This window comes from Conger conger, chromosome 15, assembly GCF_963514075.1.
Source record: "Conger conger chromosome 15, fConCon1.1, whole genome shotgun sequence".
Classification (NCBI taxonomy): domain Eukaryota; kingdom Metazoa; phylum Chordata; class Actinopteri; order Anguilliformes; family Congridae; genus Conger; species Conger conger.
Window position 1 is genome coordinate 21,316,721 of NC_083774.1, and position 18,913 is coordinate 21,335,633.

At 44.2% G+C, this 18,913-nt stretch overlaps 1 protein-coding gene and 1 long non-coding RNA gene across 4 annotated transcripts; one reads left to right on the forward strand and one right to left on the reverse strand.

The window, feature by feature from the left end:
- Nucleotides 1-1,157: 1,157 nt before the first annotated feature.
- LOC133110977 (uncharacterized) lies at nt 1,158-8,362 on the reverse strand. The gene is made up of 3 exons (XR_009704954.1): nt 7,622-8,362; nt 2,778-2,884; nt 1,158-1,949 (listed from the first exon to the last, which is right to left on the reverse strand). It is a non-coding gene; the product is annotated as an uncharacterized LOC133110977 (long non-coding RNA).
- Nucleotides 6,799-18,260, forward strand: LOC133110976 (fibronectin type III and SPRY domain-containing protein 2). 3 transcript variants are annotated; one of them, XM_061221101.1, is made up of 13 exons: nt 6,799-6,997; nt 7,603-8,373; nt 8,601-8,696; nt 8,996-9,229; nt 9,955-9,977; nt 10,504-10,625; nt 11,711-11,872; nt 12,924-13,058; nt 13,283-13,439; nt 14,013-14,146; nt 14,999-15,131; nt 15,440-15,616; nt 17,569-18,260. In XM_061221101.1, the coding sequence occupies exons 2-13, from the start codon at nt 7,777-7,779 to the stop codon at nt 17,819-17,821; spliced, it is 2,223 nt and encodes a 740-aa protein (XP_061077085.1). In that variant the 5' UTR covers nt 6,799-6,997; nt 7,603-7,776; the 3' UTR covers nt 17,822-18,260. The 3 variants fall into 3 exon arrangements, with proteins under 3 accessions (XP_061077085.1, XP_061077086.1, XP_061077087.1); XM_061221102.1 differs by having other exon boundaries at nt 6,957-7,098; XM_061221103.1 differs by lacking the exon at nt 6,799-6,997 and adding an exon at nt 7,227-7,245.
- The last annotated feature ends 653 nt before the right edge of the window (nt 18,261-18,913 follow it).

The following is an 18,913-nucleotide window of genomic DNA, read 5'->3' on the forward strand; positions in this document are numbered from 1 at the left end:
GAAGATAAACTGGCACCACATTCAAGACGTGTCTCTCTGAGTCCCGGTGCATTCATGAAGGCAATAAAATGTAGCTACATAATCCTACATAGGCTACATACATCCAATAATTTAAAAGGTCCCTGAATACACTTTTTGTTCTGCTTTTAATTGTATGTTTATTTTACAATTATGTTTTTCACAAGGGGAGAGTAAGAGGGCTAACTTTACAATTTATCTGCTGTGTGGAGACGTCTTTGTCTGAAGCCACGTTGCCTTGGCAACATGACTCCCCCACGCACCACAAGTGCCTACTGCATTCTTTTTGTGGGTGGCTAAATGAATCCCAACCAACGGTATAACATGTCAACTCTTGGAGTACGATCTCTGCTGAGGATGCATCCATGTTATGGCTTCGCTGTCAATTAGAAAACACCTGTAACTAGAGTGAAAGGAAGACCTCAGCCAGCAATACAGGCGGGCTAGAAACACGGTAAAATATAAGCGCGCTCAACTTGCCGGTTGATATAGGCTGGGTACGGATAAATCAGACTACTGAATGGACACGAGGCCCCGGATTAATTAATCGTTGTTCATTTTGATGCAGAGGACATGGAGGGTATTTTTCGTACAGCTATGGAAATGCCCGGACTCTTTGGAGTAGTCGTAATAGGTGTGAGTGACAGTGCAAAGTGGGCGAGTGGGTGAAACATCATTTAGAGCGTGCAGTAGAGATGTTGGCGTAATACAGCATCGGTGCCTGAGCTGCCCTGTTTCCATAGCAACCCCAGTCGCGGGGATTCGCCTCTGCTCCGTTCAGTTGGCACTGTACCTGCGGTAAATCCCACAGGTGTCCCCGTCTGTCGCCCAAAGGCAGGCGGTCTCACCTGCGCGACAGCCAACACCATCACAGTGCCTTGTGAAACCAAGGGGCGGCTGAGCTGCAAAATATTCACATTATTCTGTAACTTTCGCACTGGAACAAATCAAGCAAATTTAAGGTCTGCTAAATGTTTTTCAGCTGACACGTTCTAGCCAATTTAAATATTTTCGGCTATTTGATCAAAGCACTGAATACCATTAAGAAGCAATTTGTATATGACAGCAAAGTGTTTCAATGGTTTCACAAAATGAATTGAAAATATAACCTTGTACAGTGCATTTGAGGATTTATTTGGTCACATTAAAAATGTTTTGCCTCATAAGTACATTTTGTCCTTTCAGCATTTGGAAGTCAACAATGATTTTCTTAAACAAACTGTTTTAAAAATGGACTCCTCCATTTGCTGTGTCATGACCTCTCTGAATTAGCCTTGCTTTAATTCATCATCCCCTCATTCATCTCTCTTCTGCCCTCACCCCTCCACTCTCCCTCCTCTCCCTCAGTAGCCAAGACAGACTGCCCCCTTGTGGCTCATACTGTGCAGCCATGCCTTGGTTTCTCATGAAATGGACATTACACTACACTACATTACATTACATTACATTACATTACATTACAGGCATTTAGTAGACGCTCCCATCCAGAGCGACGTACAATGAAGTGCAAATCAAACCCAGGGACAAGTGCGATGAGGACCCTCGAGGAAAGTACAGTTCTGGACATTGTGAAGTCTGGTAAATTCAAATAAGCTCCATTTCTGCACCTGTGAATCCAACATTCACATGAGAAGGAGCTGAAAGCACATAGACTATGTGCACATGTATGCAGTTCCTGCAGGAGAAATGGTCATACTCATCTATAGATCAGCAACAGCTGCGTGGGAACATGAGGGTCGAGTGGTCCGCCCAGTCTTTTTGGTGATATGACCTCCGCGTTCTATTTCTGTAAAATTGATTTCCAGTTGAAAGGAGTACATTGAAAGGGGCTTTAATAATGAAAACAAGCATTGCATCGGATATGTTTAAAGTCTTGGGACAGGTGCACAGCTGGCCGTAAGGATGATGATGTCGACCACTCGTTTACACATCTTGAGCAAAACAAAAAGAAAAAACTCAGAGGGAAGGATGCAAGATGACAGATGAGTAAAAGGTGCACGTAGTTTATTTTGTCTGTAGAGAGATCTAGTAGTGATGTTACAGTGAGCGGTAGTATTTTAATTTCTATTTAAATCTCTACATTTTGGTGACATGGAACCAATTAAACCCTGAAGGTGAACTAAAAAAAACCTGCTCCTCTTTCCTGTATTTTTATTTGGAGGGAAGCACTGCAAGGAGCCTTCAGACTCCTTTTTATGCTTAAAAGCTGAATAAAGCCAATAGCATACAGTACATATCCAGGCCAGGACTTTCTACAATAAGCATTGTATTCCCAAGGGCTGCAATTAAGGGTTTTTGCATGAATAAAACACAAGTATGCAGAATAAAGCAAATTGGCCAACAGCTTGTGGGGAAGAGCTATAACAACATTTCACTTTTTAAATATATAAAAACTTACTCTGCTCATACTCTTGTCACCCTAATGGTTTCATGTAGTGAGTCACATTTTTATATTTACACTGACATACTTCCCAGAAAGGGGTATATAACTAAAAAAGTGGAACATAGTTTCTCCCCTTATTAAATGCATTATACAAGTTATAAATGAAGCAGTTTTTTAGGAATGGAATTTTTTTAAACATGCAGGTTCTTTTTTATTTTTAAGCTCCAACCTAGAAAAGTTGCTAGGTCATCTTGTGATGTAATGCACAGCTGTTTGTTATTTCCGCAGAACATTAACACATAAAACCTCCCTGAGTGCAGTGTTCAGCGTTTATCTGAGAAACCTCACAACTTCACCACATTGGGCTCCCACTGACCTCAAAATGCCCTGGCTCTGACTGGATGATCGCCTCAGGATGCTACAGCTCTGATTGGTTGATTGCACTCTCTGCCTTCCGTTTTCTCAGCCAGACTGAACCAGAGGCTGCAGAATCGAAAGACGGCTGGTTTGGCAACATTCAGACGGCTTTAAAAGGGCATTCATCCAAAATGTACGGAGCATATCTGTGGCCTGAATCCTGTACATTCATACACAGCATTAATTATGCTGCAAACTCTGCTCGCGAAACACAGCAGGCTGGTTTAGCCACCGACGTGTCTGTGTGGCAGATCCACTGGCAGACATCGAAGCATTCTCCGTTTCCATGCCACTAATGTACACAAAACCAAAGTAGACATACTTACCATACTTTAAGAGGCATGAAATGTGTGCATAGAAGTGGGTAGGATATTTCTACTGCTGAGCTGATGCAACTTGTACCCAGGACCGATTTTAATGTGTTATGTAAAATATGTCACTGTGTACCGAAAAAAGAACAGGTTCCTCTGACTGTGCCACACAGCACACCTCTGTTCTGAACTCTGTTCACTTAAATACATAAACAAAGATGTAGACAGAGGCACTTTTTGTGCTACAAAAAGCATCAGCCACACAGCAGACCATTCAAGTGTATAAACAACCTCCTCCAAGGATCTATTGTACTCAGCAATGAGTGCAAACAGGAACAAGTGACAGGACCGAGAAATGCAAAGGGCAAATCCATTGTTGCTAATGGCATGCACGCGTCAGTCAGGGAAGATGGGGAAGTTACCAGGTGCCAGATGACTTATTAATGTAGCATCTCCCTGAAGACGCCTCTCATTAAAGCGAGAGCTTTGTTAAACATCGCAACAACTTAATCTACAGTATGGTGACTGCAATCCCCACATTGCCAACAAAACTTCTCTTTTACTTTTGTTCAACACAGTCTAAAGAACACAGCTTCATTGGGTCAGCAAATACTGGTGACAGGGACAGGTTATAAAAAGAATCTACGCACATTTTCCTTTCTTTAGAGCAGACAAGGTTATGAATGGCCTCTGGTGTTGCTGGTATACTGCAGTGACTCATCAGGCTGTTTTTATTTAATGCATTCATTTCATGTTAATGCAATTATGTGTCATAGGGGTGGCAGTATAACATAATGATTTGGGAACTGGGCTCGTAAATCAAAATGGTTGTTGGTTTTATTCCCAGCTGTTTTACCCTTGAGTAATGCACTCAATCTGAATTACTTCACTAAAAATACCCAGGTATATAAATGGATTGTAAATTAAAAATGCACCTGTGTAAGTCGCTCTAGATAACAATGTCTGCTAAATGCTGAAGTGTAAATGTAATTTCACACACCTTCAAAAAAGGCTTCTTTTTTTAAAAACAATATTTGCTTACACTTTTGTCTGCAATATTAGAATACTCACTCTACTATATTGATTTACTAGTCTTATATCAATGTTTAATATAATGATCTCAGCCGTGGTGCTGAGACTACACGAGCCACTGCTGCTGCTATCATCTCCATGGTGACCAGACCAGGATGGTGAGTCTCCTACAGTCCTAAGCTTTTGAGCCTGCAACACCTACCATGCCATACCTCACATAGGTCTCTTAAATTATTGTTATCCTTAGCATTTTGAAAAAGAATAAACGCACAGAGCCCCAGTGTGTGGGAGTTGTGGAATGTGACACACAGAGGATGTGCACATGTGTCATCGTGCAGCAGAGGTGGAAGGACACGGGCAGTCAGAGAGGGAAGGACCTTCTTGAGGACAGTGACTCATCCCCCGCAGTGTCAGGGCCAACGCAGCGAGGCCAGGGCTCTTCACTGGCCCGAGACCCTGAGGAGCAAGAGGGGCTCTGTATGTGTGAGTCATGCGGAGGGCCGACCGTCACTCCTGCTGCAGAACCCCCCAGTGCTACAGCCTCTCCCGCTAAACACCGCGAGGACAGCCCAGAATCATCCAGAATCACTGCGAAAATCCACTGCGGATGCAAACCCCCGCGAGATTACTCCCAGAGAACGCACACAGAGGAAGCCAGCTCTGTAGAATAAGTGACTCCAGATCCTGCCTTCCGAATATCCCTCTGGAGCACCACTCCAAGCCTTTGCTTCTCAATTCTTTTTACTTTTCTTTTTTCTGACTTGCGATCTCAGTTTACCGGAAGATGTCATTTCAAAATAATGTTCACAAATTAAATTTCAAAATGGTGTTCCGGAATGAACTTGGCTGCCGACGCTGAAAAAATTGCGGATTTAAAATTCAACAATACAGTATTAATTCAATTCAATACGGCATATCATCTACTTTCAGCTCTTTCAACTGAGATTTTCTTTGGGTGCCCTCTCAAGGAGATGTGCTTATTACCTGCTGTTGCCATTACACCACTGTCAATAAAGATGATCCAAAAGAAAGAAGATCCGTCTTTGAAATATGCCCAGCTCATGCATAATTCACTCTAAAAGAAAAGCTTCTTTCTGGAGAAATCTGCAGTGCACTGGCAGCCATTCTGAATGACATTACCACAAACAACATCTCCTCTGACTCTCTCTCCTTATCACTCAGCCAGTTGTATACTCTACAAGGCAAAGGAACTCTTCAAGAGCACACACAGATATCTTGCAAAATAATCAGATATACTTGCTAATCATGCCATGAGTTGTACAGGGAAATTATATAACTTCCTTTTGAGCTAAAGTGTGTACTTCATAAACACAACAGGTCTGTCATGGCCTGTCTGCTCTGTTTGGACAGTCCTTCATATTCACTCGTGATTGGTTTATCATGGCCTGCCAGCTGAATTTAGTTAGCTAATGAAGGCACCTACCTACTGTTACCGTACACTAGCCAATCACTTTGTTAAGGGTTAGCGACCATGGCTAATCTCTTGCAAACCCAGCTCACCACTGTAGTAGCCAATGCTTGCATATCTCCTCTTGCCATCCTTCTATTGGATCACAGAATGTATGTATGTCAGAGTATCATAATAATGACTAAGAATGTTTGTTTCATTATACTTTCATGGTGAAAATCCTGCATAGTATGCTTTAAATTTAACTGCCAAATGACCTGGGCAAGAAGCATGGCCTCCAAATGGCCAACATAAAATGATTTGCTGTCTTCAGAATTTTAAAAAAGTAATTTAAAATCCTAACTTAATTAATAGCTTGGTTATTCAGATATATATTTTTTAATGTAAACATTTTGATTGTACAGCATCTTTAATTATCTAAACATGTATGTATGGTGCAGTCACATAAATGGTGGCTGGTAAGAAGGAACTTGTGTAGTGTAGTCTCAGCCCCTTATTCACAGGACTGACCTTTTGCCATGTCAGTAGGCAACTTGAGGCCACGTACGAAACACGCTACATGCCATGGCCAGGACTCTGCAGTGGTAGAACACAACGGAGCAAGCACTGCTGGAACAGGGTGGGTTTATTTCAGTCAGCTTCCCCCAAATTATGAAGCAGGCACCCACAGGCTAGTTGTTGGATTTGTGGATATACCTCCCTCTCCTCTGATAGGTGCTAGCTCTCTCCTGTGGGAGGATGCTAAATTGTTACTGGCCTGCCCAGTGCACCTGTTAGGTTGCTGTTTACATATCATATTTTTATGATGTCGGCATGTTCCCAGTGATGACGCGCATCCACGTGTCCGAGGACTGCCCACTAGCAAGTTTAAAGTTTGGCTACAAGTGTGTCTAAGCAATTACAGCTGTCTCTAACTGCGCAGTTGAATGTTTTCAGTGAAACATTTGTTACAGACGCAAAACTGTTCATTTGCAACATCGTGTGAAACATTAAATGAATGCCACACGTCTTTTAATGTTGAGATATACGCTATGAACACCTCAGGGGCGTCAACAAAATACTGGGCTAGCTTATATTGTTTATAGGCAATTATATTAAACATATCTCCTTTTGCTGTTGTCAAAATAACAATCATGTTAGCTCGTTTGATATTTATGATAATGTATCTGCAGATAACCTGCAAGTTGCCTGAAGCGCCATGCTGTAAGCTGTTAAATGAACTCTGCTGATATTTTAGAAGCTTGCTTTGCTGGTAAACCCTGCTCTATATTTGTCACCAGCTGCCAAACTGCTTGCACATTAGGAATGAATGCTGAAGCTAATTTTACTGCTAATGCACGTCCTAAAGCGCCTGTTGAAATGACCAAGTAAAAAGAGAAAACCCTTCGAGAAAAGCAGTTTTTAGAGGTAAATTTACGTCAAACCTGTACACTGTGTGCCGTACGCGTGCGTGTTCGTTTATCGTTTTATTTCCTCTAACGCTTCTACGCCGATTAAATTATAAATGTGTAAGTATTGTAGTTCTCCTACCGGGTCACGTTGGGTGTTTTCCCCGAACGATACAACTATTCTCCGTATAGATGAACGCATCGCAGAAATTTAATTAAGTGCACTTAAATTGATCACATGTAGTTCCAAGGCTTTACTGGACGAAGGTAGCATCCACTGCAAAGAAAAGAAAAGTCTTGGCTTGAGACATTTTGTTTGATGACTTCAATTATATTATAGGTTATATATGTGAAATTATATTGATATATAGTTAAATTATAACTACGTTACGTCAACTCGTGAATATATTCAGTATGTTATTAAACCATATAGGCTACTCATTTTTATGCGTATACTAAACATTTTGACAAAGGCTTGCAGTTTCTTTCCTTCTTAAAATTGTTGTTTTAATTTTAATCCTGTATTACTTTGCTAATTTTAATCCTGTATTATCGCAATTTTACTAGTCTGTGACTTAATACTGCCAGCCAACTATTCACCCTAGGCTATGTCTTATTTTGCAGCCTGCCCGCTAACACTCACCTTTGAACAACCTGGGCTGGACGGATCTGTGGAACAGACTGTCAGGTGAGTTTCTCTTTTGAGAGGGCAATGGAAACCTGACCAATACGGCAACACCTGCCCATCAGCTCAAAACTGCACGTGATCCACTATCGAAGGGCACAGGTTTTTGTGAAATGGATATGTATACGACTGGAGACAGATTGGAGGTCATTGACGAGGAGGACACGGAGACCGAGCAGGAGCCAGAGCCTGCAGACGAGAAGAACGATGGTGAATGTGGAACTGCTGGTCGTTATGGGATGTGGGACAAGGCGGGTATCGACGTGGAGCTCCCTACCAACGAACCGTACGTGTTGGTGGCAGAGAAGAATGGTGGACCTCGTGGATCATGCGGAGAGATGGTGATGATGGGCCTTCCAGATAAAAAGGATACGAGTCCACCGGTGTCCACCTTCCAGCGTTTATCCGTGGAAACCAATGAATCCCTACGTTTCGAACCTTTCGTCGCGTCGGACGAAGAAGAGCCGGTGCAACGAACACAACAGAGCGGTAAAACTGCGTACAATGACGAAGTGTTCGAAACGGAACCAGGGCCTGGAGGACCAGGTGAAGGAGACACCGGTGACCCTGCAGGGGGAGGACCCGCAGAGGGTGATCAGAGGGTTGCAGATATTTATTGCACCGAGTGCATGACTTCTATTCAGAGGCCTTTTGGACCTCACAAGAACCATCGCGTTGTCCAAATACCCAAAGATTCAATGGAAGTTAAGGTACTAGACTATTTAATTAATAAAGACTGAGTACCTAGCATTGTCACTGAGTCACGTTTATTGAGAATACTCAATGCAATATTCATTTTAATATGAATATGGTGAAGCGCTGTGTAGCATGGTCATTTATAAACCATTCCGTGGTAATGTAGTAACAGAAGCAAAATCATTTGCAAGCCACTGTTGTAATATTCCCTGTTGTGTTGATCTGTATCTTACTGCTCTAGAATGATCTGTGTGCGAAGATGCGCAAACTGGAGGAACAGATCGGGCAGATGGAGAATTTTGCTGGCCACTTGGAGGAAATATTCATCACTGTAGAAGTAAAACGCATATTCATATAATTTAATAATTTGTCTTAAATTGTCTTCAATGGTGATTATACTGTGATTATATGAATACTCTTGCGACTCATTCTATCAAATCTGATTTTTTCATGAATACGTGGTTACATTGCATGTCCGCATGCAAGTATGCCTGTGTCATCGATGCTTGGTTGGTGCCACTTTATTTGAGACTAATTTGATAAAGGTTGTTTCCTGTGCAAGATCAAAAAGAAACATTGCCAAGATCTTTGTTCAAGAGTGAAATGTGGAGGTTAAATGCATGGCCGTCCCTGCAGGAAAACTTTGGGAGACAGGAGCAGAACCTGGAACAGCACTACAATGACGTGATCCAGACCCTGACGCAGCGCTATGATGAGCGGGCGTCCGGGCTGGAGAACGAAAAGAAGGTGAAACTGGAGACCTTGTACAGCCAGCTGGTGGACTGTGGGAAGACCCTGGATGTCTCCAAAGAGCTGATTGAGGCCGCACAGGAAGTGTATAGAAATGAAGACAAGTTGGCCTTCCTTCAGGTCTGTTCTGCTGAATTACATTACATTACATTACATTACATTACATTAGAGGCATTTGGCAGACGCTCTTATCCAGAGCGACTTACAACAAAGTGTATACCCATAACCTAGCATTGGAATACTGCTCTCTGTGAGGTAACCGTAACCAACTTAGCAGAAGTTTAAACACTTATATCAAGGAATAACAACTGCATAACATTTGTTACTACTTATCTCACAGATAACAAATAGCTTTTCCTGCCGTTTACACAGTTATGTGGTGTTTCTCAACTCTGGTCCTTGTGACCCATTTGCCAGAAGGTTTTTGTTGTAACTAGGAACTCACACACCTGATTTAACTAATCAAGGGCATTGGTGGTTTGATTGGTTCAGTCATTAAATCAGGTGTGTGAGTTTGTGGTTACAGCAAAAAGTCCTGAGGACTGGAGTTGAGAGACACTGGTCTAAGGGTTTGAGCCTAATTTTTAAATTAGTGTTGGTCACCAGCATTGATGAAACCTGAACCCACTTAACCACAAGTATAGTTCCTCACAGTGGTCATACTGCTGCCAGTGCTTATAACACTCGGTTGTACAATACATTGCTATCTATATGTAATTAAGTTTTCTTTTAACATTTTTTACATTTATCTGTGTCCCACAAAACAGCATGTTAGCTCTTCATATTTAAAAATGTTGTGTAACTGTTTCATAGAGTAATTCAAATGTGATCCTTTTCATTAATAGGCCGTTATGCCTACCATAGACAGGTACTGTAAGGTGTCTTGAGTTTGGAGTTTTGCATGACTTATGTTTTTATTAATATATAGAGTTTAGTGAATGCAAAATGCAAAGCAACATGGCATTACAATTTTGGTTCACATTGATACTGCATGCTGTGACTGCAGTGTAAAATGTTTGGTATTTCCAAAACTTTTGTCATGGGATGTACTGCTGCAACATTTTCCAGTAGATCTGTGTGTCCGGTCATCTGTGTAGATGCACTGCATGTGGCGTAGAAGCAAATGCTTCATGCTATTCCTTACTTTATTTATCCAAAATTTATAAAATATCACCTGATTTTAGGTTTCAGTTCAAGTAGCCTCATAACTGAAAATAGTGGCTTATAAGTACTTGCTTTTGTGTATCAGTACTAAGTGTTTTTCCATTGAAGCGTGGAAATTCTATAAGCTATGAATGGCATTTTGTGTGGAGTTACAACCATGAGAGATGACAGAGGGAATGCATTTATGTATCCTTTCAATGTGAATGTAATGCTAATTTGTTTTGTTACAGAATAGAGGATTTCACTAAAGAAGATGTGGAGCTCACACTGGCTGCCAATATGGAGTTTGGAAATTCTGCAGTAGATTTGTCTGATGTCAAACAAATGATGGAATCCATCAACATTGTACCAGGTCCCAGTCCCACCCACACACATAATGTCTTTTTTAGCTTTAAATCAACTGTCAGATATTTGAGGGGTTTAAAAAGGCTCTGCTTACCTCTCCCCGCGTTGACACCTATACCAGCCGTGAGTCTAAACACTTGGAGTAGTTCAGGACTGCAGTGATCCCAGTACCACTCTATTCAAGCTTAAGTGCTGGGTGTGATTTAAGTTGGAGCACTTTTGGGTCACAACAACATTCTTGGCAAAATGTATCATGAAAAATGGAGGAACAGCTCTTTTTGACACTGAATTATACACAGAGCTGTTGACAACTCTTTGAGTCCCAAGCCCCAAGTGACTCTATCCAAATCCCAAGGGGTTTTGGCTTTGGTAGAGAATATGGCACTCTTGGGATTTTACGGCAGTTACACTTGAGTGACATATGGCACTCTTGAGACTGAAAGGGTTAATGAAAACTAGTGAAAAGATTTGGGGTTTTTTTCTTTCTTTTTTTTTTTTTTCTTTTTTTTTTTTTTTTTTTTACACATGCACCCTGGGATTTCCCTCTTCCAATCAGCAGCCCACCCTCTGTTACTGAGGAGGAAGACAGACACTTTCACAGTTTCTCTTAGACTTGCATTGAGAAGTGCACAGCAGAGAGTGACACCTTGCCTGTGTGGTGCAAGAACCGTGTTTATGACAGTCTGTCATTAAGCGCACACACCCGTCAGCCTCTCTGTTGTTGCAGCTTTTGTATTTGAGTCAGCCCGTCACAAGAGCTTGGTCCCTCGGGGCTATAATTGGCAGTGACACATACAACGCCAATATATGAGCTGTGGGATAGGAAAATGTATATGTGACACGAGGGAGACATCACTGTCATCCCTGTGTCCGTGGAGCAATCATGTGCTTTATCTGAGAAAAAGTACTCTGCTCTTCCAGGAAACAGTGCTTGTTTCTAGTTAGGATTTTGGTCAGATATTTGAATGAATACTTCAACGAATGGACTGTTTTTATATAGGCAGTTCTATACACTTGCGTTTCAGTTCAGATTCTTCTGTGGTATATAGCCGTTGGTGAATGAAGTTTCTGAAATGTGTGTGTGCTCTCCAGCCCCCTCCGCACCAGTCATTAACCCGCAAGTGCCTAACTCGGCCGGCAGCACCTCAGTGCGTGTGTGCTGGAGCCTGTTCTCAGACGACACGGTGGAGTACTACCAGCTCCACTACAAACCTGTCCTGGAGGACACCACTGCTGAGGAACCACCTCCTGAAGGTACCGTCCACCCAGAACCACACCCACAAACGTCAGTCATCCTTACACTGAAGGTACCGTCCACCCAGAACCACACCCGCAAACGTCAGTCATCCTTACACTGAGGGTACCGTCCACCCAGAACCACACCCGCAAACGTCAGTCATCCTTACACTGAAGGTACCGTCCACCCAGAACCACACCCGCAAATGTCAGTCATCCTTACACTGAAGGTACCGTCCACCCAGAACCATACCCGCAAACGTCAGTCATCCTTACACTCACGGTACCGCCCATCCAGAACCACACCCGCAAACGTCAGTCATCCTTACACTGAAGGTATCGCCCAACCAGAACCACACCCGCAAACGTCAGTCATCCTTACACTGAAGGTATCGCCCAACCAGAACCACACCCGCAAACGTCAGTCATCCTTACACTGACGGTACCACCCAACCAGAACCACACCCGCAAACGTCAGTCGTCCTTACACTGAGGGTGCTGCCCACCCAGAACCACACCCACAAACGTCAACCTTCCATACAATGACGGTACCTCCCACCCCGAACCACACCTGCAAACATCAGTCATCCTCACATCCGTCACCACAGGCAGGGATGGGCCTGCTGCCACCACAGGAATGTAATGCCTCTATACACATCTCCACTCATTCACAACCTGCATGTCTTCTGATAACCAGCCATAAATATGCTTCTCTGGGTTAGAAATATTATGTATGTCACTATGGGGTTTGGTACAAATATAACAAATGCATAATCCTCTTACAGTCCTCTTAAATAACTTGGTTTGGTTATCTCATTGGTTGATTGTCATTTTTTCCCCATTGACTATCAAGAATTGCCCTACACTGTTATTGACACAGGAGGGAAGTCAGAAATGAATTTAAAATACATTTAAAATGTTAAATGAATGTCCCGTTCTTTTATGTTCTGTTGATACGGTTTGTGTGAGGTGAGAAGTTCTGGCCAGAGGCCATATGGGTCTGTGCTAATCCTGTGATAAAGCCAGGCTTCTCACTGCAGTATATCTGGGATTTCTGCCCACCCCCCAGAATCAGAGGTAAAGGTGAAGGAGACGTACCGCACGGTGACTGATCTGCTGCCCAACGCGCAGTACGAGTTTTGGGTGACAGCCACCAACACCACCGGCATCAGCCCTCCCAGTGAAAAAGCCGTGTACATGACAGGTAACCGAGCAACACTGCAGTGGGAGGAACATGACCGAGCCAGCACTCTGTGAGCCATTTTTGGAGCGCTGTGTTTTGTGAGTGCTGTGTTTTGTGAGTGCCGTGTTAGCTGTGTTTTGTGAGTGCTGTGTTTTGTGAGTGCTGTTTTTTGAGCGCTGTGACAGTGATTTTATGAGCGGTGTGTTTTTTGAGCGGCATTCGTGCATCACGTTTTGCCTCTGCAGTCCCCTCCCCTCCCGTCATCAAGCCGCGGGAATGTGCCAGCTGCCCCAGCGCGGCTCTGATTCGCTGGGAGTCGGGAAACACCAACCCGGTGGACTCGTACACCGTGGAGCTGAGCGAGGCAGGCGAGGAGACCAGCGACGCCGTCACGGCGACAGAGTACGAGCTCCACGAGGTCACCGGTCACGTGGCCTTCAGCCTTTACACAGTGTTTGCACAGACAGCGTTTTTCACACACACCTGTGCCACACCTCCATTCATTTATCAGGATTTAGACAGCGCAAGAATGCATTTTCAGAATAGTGCTGTGACCCCTTCAGTATGCTTACAGTATTTACACAGACAATGTTTACTGTCTTACCACAGACCATACAGACCATATTTACATTCACAGTGTTACCACTCATGCAGTGCATGAGCCACAGCAGTGCGGTTTTGTCATTTCACTAGGTACACACCACAGGGATACAGGTAGTTCAGATATTCTCTGTATCCCTGTGGCATGTACCAGTCTTGTAATGGCTTGATTTGTATAGTAATCGGCCAAGGAAGCCCAGAGCAATCAAAAAGTGAGAAATATTACGTAAGGAAGGAAATGGATATGAAAGGAAGCTGTGTGCTGGGCAGACTGGAGGGCAGGGCTGGTGTATCACATTTCTGAATGACCTACTTTGAGTCTCACCACCCCAATCCTGCCCGCCCCCTCGCCCTCCTCCCCTCCCCTCCCCTCAGGGCCATCGTTGCCGTGCCCACCTGTGAGTGTTTGGTGCAGCTGCAGCCAGGGCGGCAGTATTGCATCAGCGTCAGGGCAGTGAACATCGGAGGCCCCAGTGAGAGGAGCCAGCCCGTCACTGTACACACCACAGGTACCAACACACACACACACACACACACACACACACACACACACACACACACCCCACACACACACCACAGGAACCTACGCACACACACGCACACACACACACACACACACACACACCACAGGAACCTACGCACACACACGCACACACACACACACACACACACACCACAGGAACCTACGCACACACACACACACACACACACACACACACACACACACGAACCTACGCACACACACACACACACACACACACACACACACACACACCACAGGAACCTACGCACACACACACACACACACACACACACACACCACAGGAACCTACGCACACACACACACAAACACACCCCACAGGTACCTATATACATACACACCACAGGTACCTACACACACACACAAACACAGACCACAGGTACCTACACACACACACACACACACACATAAACACAGACCACAGGTACCTACACACACACACAGGTACCTACATACACACACACACACACACACACAGAAACACACACCACAGGTACCTACACACACACACACACACACACACACACACACACGACAGGTACCTTAACAAACACACACACCCACACACACACAAAACAATCACTGTGAGGAGCTGTTCCTAGGAGAACCTGGTCATAAATGTGCATGAATCACCTTAAAATCTCCTTCGGTTTACTGAAGCTGATGTCAGAATACCATTCTCACGGATGGTTTTCAGATTTATTTGGAATTCAAGAAAATGGCCAATCTTTTCACACATCCAAACATGGTTTGGGCAGGCCAGATACTGTGCGTTTCACCTGCATAGAGCCCCCTTATGTTTTTTAACCTGTGCCTTCAGGGACCTACTTTCACCTGCTGGAGGACACGGCACACCCCTGCCTGTCCATCTCAGAGGACGGATTCACCATGTTCTACGGGGACGATGACATTGCCTTAAGTGACATGATCTTCACCGACAACACATTTGCCCAGTGAGCCACATTAGCATCCTAGACCATAGCAATGACATTAGAATCATTGGTTTGTGGGACCATATATAGTATGTGTACATATCTGTGATGATGAGCAAAAAGATTTTGACTAGAAAGAAATGTATTTTCAGTGTGTAGTGGTGTGCACATTTGCAATGTGAAGAACATTTGTTTTTTAGAGCTTGGAAGATGTTTTTATACAGTAGGGATATTCGAGTAGAGAATTTGTGTAGAGAAATGAATAAAAACAAGCCTTTGTTTAAGGTGTGTGTAAAAGTGTGTGTGTGTGTGCGTGTGTGTGTGTAAAGGTGCGTTGCGGTGCTGGGGGAGCTGATTCCGGTCAGAGGAACACATTACTGGGAGGTGGAAGTGGAGGACTGTACAGAGTTCAGGATTGGGGTGGCGTACCAGGACACCCAGAGGAACGGTTACCTGGGCGGCAACAACACATCCTGGTGCATGAGGCACGTGGTTACTCCCTCCAGGTGAGGCTTCGACCGTGCTGTGCTCACACTGATCATATACACCGTGCTGCACTCACACTGTGGTCATATACACCGTGCTGCGGTCACACTGTGGTCATATACACCGTGCTGCGGTCACACTGTGGTCATATACACCGTGCTGCGCTCACACTGTGGTCATATACACCGTGCTGCGCTCACACTGTGGTCATATACACCGTGCTGTGCTCACACTGATCATATACACCGTGCTGCACTCACACTGTGGTCATATACACCGTGCTGCGGTCACACTGTGGTCATATACACCGTGCTGCACTCACACTGATCATATACACCGTGCTGCACTCACACTGTGGTCATATACACCGTGCTGCACTCACACTGTGGTCATATACACCGTGCTGCGGTCACACTGTGGTCATATACACCGTGCTGCAGTCACACTGTGGTCATATACACCGTGCTGCGGTCACACTGTGGTCATATACACCGTGCTGCGGTCACACTGTGGTCATATACACCGTGCTGCGGTCACACTGTGGTCATATACACCGTGCTGCGGTCACACTGTGGTCATATACACCGTGCTGCACTCACACTGTTGTCATATACACCATGCTGTGCTCACACTGTGGTCATATACACCGTGCTGCACTCACACTGTGGTCATATACACCATGCTGTGCTCACACTGTGGTCATATACACCGTGCTGTGCTCACACTGTGGTCATATACACCTTGCTGCAGTCACACTGTGGTCATATACACCGTGCTGCGGTCACACTGTGGTCATATACACCGTGCTGTGCTCACACTGTGGTCATATACACCTTGCTGCAGTCACACTGTGGTCATATACACCGTGCTGCGGTCACACTGTGGTCATATACACCGTGCTGTGCTCACACTGTGGTCATATACACCTTGCTGCAGTCACACTGTGGTCATATACACCGTGCTGTGCTCACACTGTGGTCATATACACCGTGCTGCGCTCACACTACGGTCAAACACATCACTAGCAAGTGGACCCTGTACCAATGCCATCTCCATTCATTTAGTGGGACTTATGCAGAAAGCAGTAATACATTTGTAGAACAGTTCAGTGAGGTCTTCAATAACCACAAATTGGGCAATTTACCCAAAAATTCTATTAAAGTATGATTCCACATCTAAAAACAAGTTCTCAAAGATTTGTCACATCTCAGCGATATATATGGAACGATAGACGGTACTCTGGGTAAGTGAAAACATACTTCAATATCATTTTTTGGGTGAACTGCCCCTTTAACTGTACGACACCAGTGTGCTCATAGGTGTTCATTCTGGAGAGGTGATCATGGGTCCACTCCAGTGTTAGTGGAGCAGCCATGAGAGGGTCTTCTGGACTGATGCCTGTGGACAAGGACAAAGCAACTGTGCCAAAGCAACACTCTTTCACACGGATTGAGATAGGATTAATAATACCATTACTTACTGTATATAGCACTTTAAAAACTTAATTTTTTAGCCTAAAGAATTTCACAGGAAACATAACAGAAAGATAAAAGTACATATACAAAAATTTAAAAAAGAAATTCTAAGAAAACAAATATAATAGTCAAATAAAAATGGAGAAATGCTTAAATTATAAATGGAAAAGGATGAGGTATACAAATAATCAGGATTAAAAAAATACTAAGATCTAAGACAAAACACGAATAAAAGCAACCCCAGTCAGCTAAAATCCATAAAAATATGCAGTTATTGCTGTAAAAAAAATTGCTTCTGGTGCTTCTCTTCATCTCTCTGGTAGAGTGCATTCCAGGACTTCACAGAAAACTTAGACGGCAGAGTAGCAGTGTGGCCATGGATATTTCCCCCCTGCTTTTGTCCATTTCCCTCCTGCTTTTGTACATTTCCCTCCTGCTTTTGTACATTTCCCATCTGCTTTTGTACATTTCCCTCTTGCTTTTGTCCATTTCCCCAGACACAAGTTTGAATTCCTGCACAACGGCTGGAGCCCGGACATCCGCATCACCATCAACCCCCGGCGAATAGGAGTGCGTCTGGACTACGACACGGGGAAGCTGTCCTTCTTCAACGCGGCCCTGTCCCAGCACCTGTACACCTTCGACTGCCACTTCCTGCACTACGTTCACCCCTGCTTCGCCTTAGACCACCCCGGGGCCCTGACCGTCCACAACGGCATCGAGCCCCCCGGCTGCGTGCGCTACGCCTGAACCCCTCAAACCCAACTCTGCAGCCTCCATATTCCACCCCACAGCAAGTCTGACGCCAGAAATATACATGTGGCTCCATGTGCACAGAGCAGGAATTTTCTTATGCTGTAGAAACACAACTTTTTCTGGTCCAGTGAGCTCCATTAGCATCCTAAACCACAGTAATGGTGAGATATGGCTCGATGCTCGCAGAGCAGGAATTTCAAAGTTATACTGCAAAAATATATTTGTGAATTGGCTTATGTCAGATACAAATTTACATATTTTGTTCCTGATTTCCATGGGAACAGGTTTACAACCCTTTTCCATATCGGAAGTTAAGTAGAGTTGAAGTACAGTGTGCATGCGTCAGCTGTGCTTGTGCTAATTTTAAGAAGCTGTATTTTGGCAGAGAGGTGGTGGGGTGTTAATAACAATAAAACCTGCCAATCATGGTAAAGCGAAGTCTTTTGTTCTTGGAGGTGGAGTAGGTGGGTGTGTGAACGTGGGCCAGACATTGCGGTGCAGGTCTTCAGTCGTCTACTCTACACAGAAGCCTTCTCACTATCTCTTTCAGGAAGCCCATTTGGCAGACTTGTGTATCTTTAACACAGCAGTGTCCAAGTGGCCTCCATGCATACAAATGCACCACAACGCCAATTAAGTAGAACACAAACGAAGCCCCTACGCAACCAATTAGCTTTCAACAATCGAAAGCACAAAACCTCACAGCCTTAAAATTCAGCCACATACTTCTGGCCTTGAGCTCATTAGCTGTGTTTTTAACACCAATCAGTGTTTCCCTGCTGCAAGATCAAAGCTGCCCTATGGTTTTTGAGAGAATCTCCAGACCCATTCAGAAAACCCCTTTCAGAGACTTGACAAGAAAGCAAAGTTGTTCTGAGTCACATCCTAATGAGGTATGGCAGGTTTGTATCATCCGAATAAGAACTATCAGTGCCAGGTAAGGCGGTGGTTTCCTTGGACACACTCTGCATTAACCCACTGTCTGCAGACATGGAGGGGTAATGAACATGGCAGTCCCCACAGACAGGGCAGCTGTGCTGGGAGACCTAGCGTCTCTCAGGGAGCCTCTGGAGAGAAACTGGTGGT